Genomic DNA, 4461 nt, shown 5'->3' with positions numbered 1-4461 from the left:
CCTTTACTAGCAGGCCCTGGAATTGAGTTCTAGAGTGACTGGAATCTGCCTTTCCTGCCTTCTTTTTCCACTTCACCACTTCAAAATCCTAGGCTCTGGGCAAACTGAATTACAAACTTTCCCATCTTCTTGCCTTTGTGCACAAGTTTCCCTCTTCCTGAAATACTCTCCCACCATATCTGAAATTACGTATTTTACCCATCCCTTAAAGCACAGCTTAAAAGCCTCAGCTTCCATGAAGACTTCACAGAACTCCTTCATGTGAATTCCCATGGTACTTCGTTCAGACCTCTCTTAGGATACCTATTATTTCCCACTTTGTGTCTATACTTATTTGGGCCAATTTTATCTCTGGCTCCTTGAGGAGATAAAGATTAGACCATGCCTAAAGCAATTTTCTACTCCAGCTTCAAGCATAGTGTCCTACAGAGATATTATTCACTATGTTAACTGTTTCCAAAATATGGTGTATGTGATTATTTTAGGTGGTGCACAGCCAAACATTTTTTAATAGTTGGATATTTTAATATGTATTAGGAAAATACTTTGTTTTCCACTTATGATAGTAGTAAATGTCTTCTTTTTTAAAGAAGTGTATTTAAGCTTAAAAATTGGTGTGTTTTTTTAAATAGTACAGGAATTACACAAAAAGAGAAAAATTCATGAAGGCTATACTTACCTGTCTGAGGTCTGGGAAACACGGCACTGAATGAAAAAAGACCTAGAGTACCAAATCAAAGAACTACTCCTTCCTTAACAAAAGATTTATTTAAACAGTAGTGCGGGATTTATTGCTCTCTCCACTGACAATCTCCTTTAAGCATGTAAATGCAAGAATTGCCCATCTTGAAACAAAACAAAAAACCCAAACCTCTCCTTCAGCTCCCTCCAGCGGTGCCCTGAAATGCTCGCCTATAGCCCAGGTCCTCTTCCTCACCCTCCATTCACAATCCACTGCAGTCTCCCCCACCATCTTGACAGAAACTGTTCTTGAAATGATCAATTACCTACTAACTGACAAAACCAATGAACCCTTTCTGTCCTCATCTTATTTAACTCGGCTCTCTAGGCAGCATTTGGCATTGTTGACTGCTACCTGAGAGGTCCCTTCCTCCCTAGACTTCCACATCACTCTCCTGTCTCCACCTCCTCCTACACTGAGTCCTCCTCCTCCTGCATCACTTCAATGTTAGAGTTGCTCCAATCTTTTACTATCATAATGATTATTTAAAGGAATTTAAAAACTAACGTTTGGGGACTTCCCTGGCGGTCCAGTGGTTGACTCCATGCTTCCACCACTGGGGACACACGTTGGATCCCTGGACAGGGAACTAAGATCCCATACGTGCAGCCAAAAAAATATTTTCTTTTTAATTTTTAAAAAAATAAAATAATGTTTGTACCTGGTGAAAAACTGAAAAAGTACAGAGGAGAAACCAGACGTTTCTGGTTAATTTTTCAAAAAAAAATAAAAGGTATAAATGCATCCTCTTTTGCTCTTTCACACAAATATTCTGCACCTTGGGGTTTTTGTTCCATTTTGTTTTGTCTCTACTTAAAGTGTGACTCAGAGCTCTTTCCATATCACCTCTTGGCACATATAATTCTATCTTTTTTTTTCTTTTTTTGAGTGAATGCCATGTTGTTTTATTTAACCTAGATTTATAATGAGCTTTTATGTCCAGGAAAGCAAGATCTCATCTTTTAAATGGCTGTATGTCTTCCACTGAATTAATATAACTTAACTAGTTCCTGGCCAGTGCACATCAGGTAGCTTCCAAGTTTTACACTATTATGAATAATGTTACTGTAAATATCCTCATATACGTAAATTTTTAATTCCTAAAAATGAAATTGTCAGATCAAAAAGAATGTGTTTTTAATTCTGGTATCATCAAATTACCCTCCACAAAAGTCACAAGAATGTATATCCCCATCATGCATAAGATTGCCTGTTTACCCTCACTTTTGCCAATGCCTTGTCATCGAAATTTGTTTTGCCAGTCTGGAAGGTAAGAACTGAATTCTCATGGTTGTTTTAATTAGCATTTCTTGTTGAGTGAGGTTCAGTATCTTTTTTTATATTTGTTGGTATCTTATATTCTTTTTCTGAACACTATATCCTGTACTCATTTTTCTATCAAGTTATTCATCTTTCTTATTTTTTATGAGTTCTTTGTACATAAAGGAAATATCATTTGTGCTTCAAAAGTTTTTGATTGTTTATTTTGCCCCAAGGCAATCTTTAGCCCCACACACAGCTTCCATTACATACTCATTTGCCCTCTGAGTTGATGATTCCTAAATCTGTAACTCTAGCCTAGACCTCTAGCCTAGCTCCAAGTTCCAATGGGTGATTATGTATCTTCACCTATATGAAGCTAAACTCATGTACATGTTTATAAATTCAGCATATCTGGAACTGAATTTATCTTTCCCCAGATATGCTCTTCCTCTTACGCTCTCCATCTTGGCTAATAATTTGATCATTCACCCAGAAAGTTCACCCAGAAATGTAAGTCGTCCACTTCTTTCTTAGCTCCGACATCCAAATGACCAAAAATCCTGAAATATTTTGCCCAAATGACTATGATGCTCTTCTAACTAATTACTGCTAGCAATGTCGCACAGTGGTTAAAGAGCACAGGCTGCAGAGTCAGAACTGGGTGCATATCCCGGCCCTGATCACTCCAAGTTATGTGACCTACAGCATATCTCTTACCGCAAACCTGTTTCCTCATCTGTAAAAAATAATTACCATAACATCTACTTCATTGGGTCATTGCAAGAACTAAAAAGAGACTGTATGCACAGTATCTGGCATGAAATAAATACTGAATAAATGGCAGCTGTTATCACACTGCTCTAACTTCCCCCACCCTCTTCCAAGCCATCCTCCTTGCTGCTGCCAGAATAATAAATCCAACCACCCCTTTTGCTTGGAATCATTCAGTGACAACACCCCCTCCCCCGCTCCACACACACACACCATTTTAAGATAACATCTGAATTCCTAGGTAGGGTATACAAGGCCATTCGTGTGGTCTCTTACCTTTCACCACAACCCCATATATGCTGCCCTCCAGCCACATTAAACTATGTCATACCCCCAATACAGTACGCCTTTTCACACTTCCACAGCTTTGTGCACACTGTTCACTGGCAGATAAGCCCTCCCCTCAGTCCACTTCATAAACACCTACTCAAGGGAATTCACTGGCTGTCCAGTGGTTAGGACTCCACGCTTTCACTGCAGAGCGTCTGGGTTTAATCCCTGGTCAGGGAACTAAGATCCCACAAGCCGCAGGGTGCACTCAGGTCAAGCACATCCTTCTTTGTGCCTCTGCAGCTCTCAGCACTTACCCCTGCCCTGGGACAAATCGCATTGTTTCCTGTTTACCTGCTTGTCTCCCCCACTAGATCATGAGTTCCTTGAGGGCAGGGACTATGTTTTATTCATGTTTGTATCCCCAGCACCCAGCATGGGCCTAGCATTTTACAGGCGCTCCTCATATGTTTGTTGAGTAAATGGAGGAATGAATAGTTCTTGGTCTGAGCAGCTCTAACCTCTGTTTCCTTACAACAACCAGTAGCTATACATATACACAGTCCTTTACCCATCCTCTCCTATTGTCCACCCCTTCCCAGAAGTACTAAACACCACAGCCAAAATTTCTGTTGTCCAGGTAGTCATAGGAGTCTGGGACTGGTCCAACTAGAAAGGGTGGAACAGAAGACAATGGTCTCAGTGTAGGCCCTGACCAATGCCAGTGTTGAGATCAGAGTCCACCCCCAAATCCCAGAGACGAGTGTTGCTGTCTACTGATTCAGAACCTAACCTTTTGTGTAGCAAGGGGAAAACATATCTCAAGATCGTTCCTTGAAGTGTGACTAGACTTGATGGCTACTTACACCACCCTACTCAAACCCCAAGCCAACAGGAAGCACACACAGGCACAGCAGATACTTTTGTGGTGACAGGAGCAAACAAAGGACACTTATCTGAAGCTCTCCACACTGAAAGTCAGGCTCCATATCATCTCCAGTAAGCAAAGAACAAGACATAGTTTCTATTTCTAGTTTCTTTTAATAATAATTTTTTAAACGCCAGTAAGCAGCTACAGATACAGTTAAAAAGTAGACGAGTGGAAAAAAAAAAAGACAAGAAAGAGCAGACACATCCTTCACTCCACAATAAATACAGAGCTCTATCTGTGTTCCCCCACCAACATCCCATGGGAAGCCTAGCTCTCTGTGTGGTCAGGAGTACTCTCCATTATTGTGCGGGGAGAACAGACAGCATTCAGGTGTGATGATGTCAAATCGAATGTGTACAGGCACTGCTGAGATCCAGGTCTACAGTTTTGGCCCTAGACTTGAGTGGGGGTTGGTCACTCTTAACCTCTTCCAGGCTGTGCTGCATCCCATAGCCGAAGTAGATAGCAAACCCTAGTAGGGAAA

At 40.9% G+C, this 4461-nt stretch overlaps 1 protein-coding gene across 3 annotated transcripts in view; it reads right to left on the bottom strand.

Annotated features, from left to right (window-relative positions):
* Positions 1 to 4073: 4073 nt before the first annotated feature.
* Positions 4074 to 4461, bottom strand: part of SLC7A3 (solute carrier family 7 member 3) — a 5424-nt gene continuing 5036 nt past the window's right edge. For all 3 annotated transcript variants that reach the window (XM_007470119.1, XM_007470120.1, XM_007470118.1), the window contains one exon: positions 4074 to 4449. In XM_007470119.1, coding sequence (XP_007470181.1) covers positions 4319 to 4449 — 131 coding nt within the window. In that variant the 3' untranslated portion in view covers positions 4074 to 4318. The remainder of the gene's footprint in view (positions 4450 to 4461) is intronic.

This window comes from Lipotes vexillifer, unplaced genomic scaffold (assembly GCF_000442215.2).
Source record: "Lipotes vexillifer unplaced genomic scaffold, Lipotes_vexillifer_v1.1 scaffold926, whole genome shotgun sequence".
NCBI classification, from domain to species: Eukaryota; Metazoa; Chordata; class Mammalia; order Artiodactyla; family Lipotidae; genus Lipotes; species Lipotes vexillifer.
This window is presented reverse-complemented; position numbering and strand designations above follow the sequence as displayed.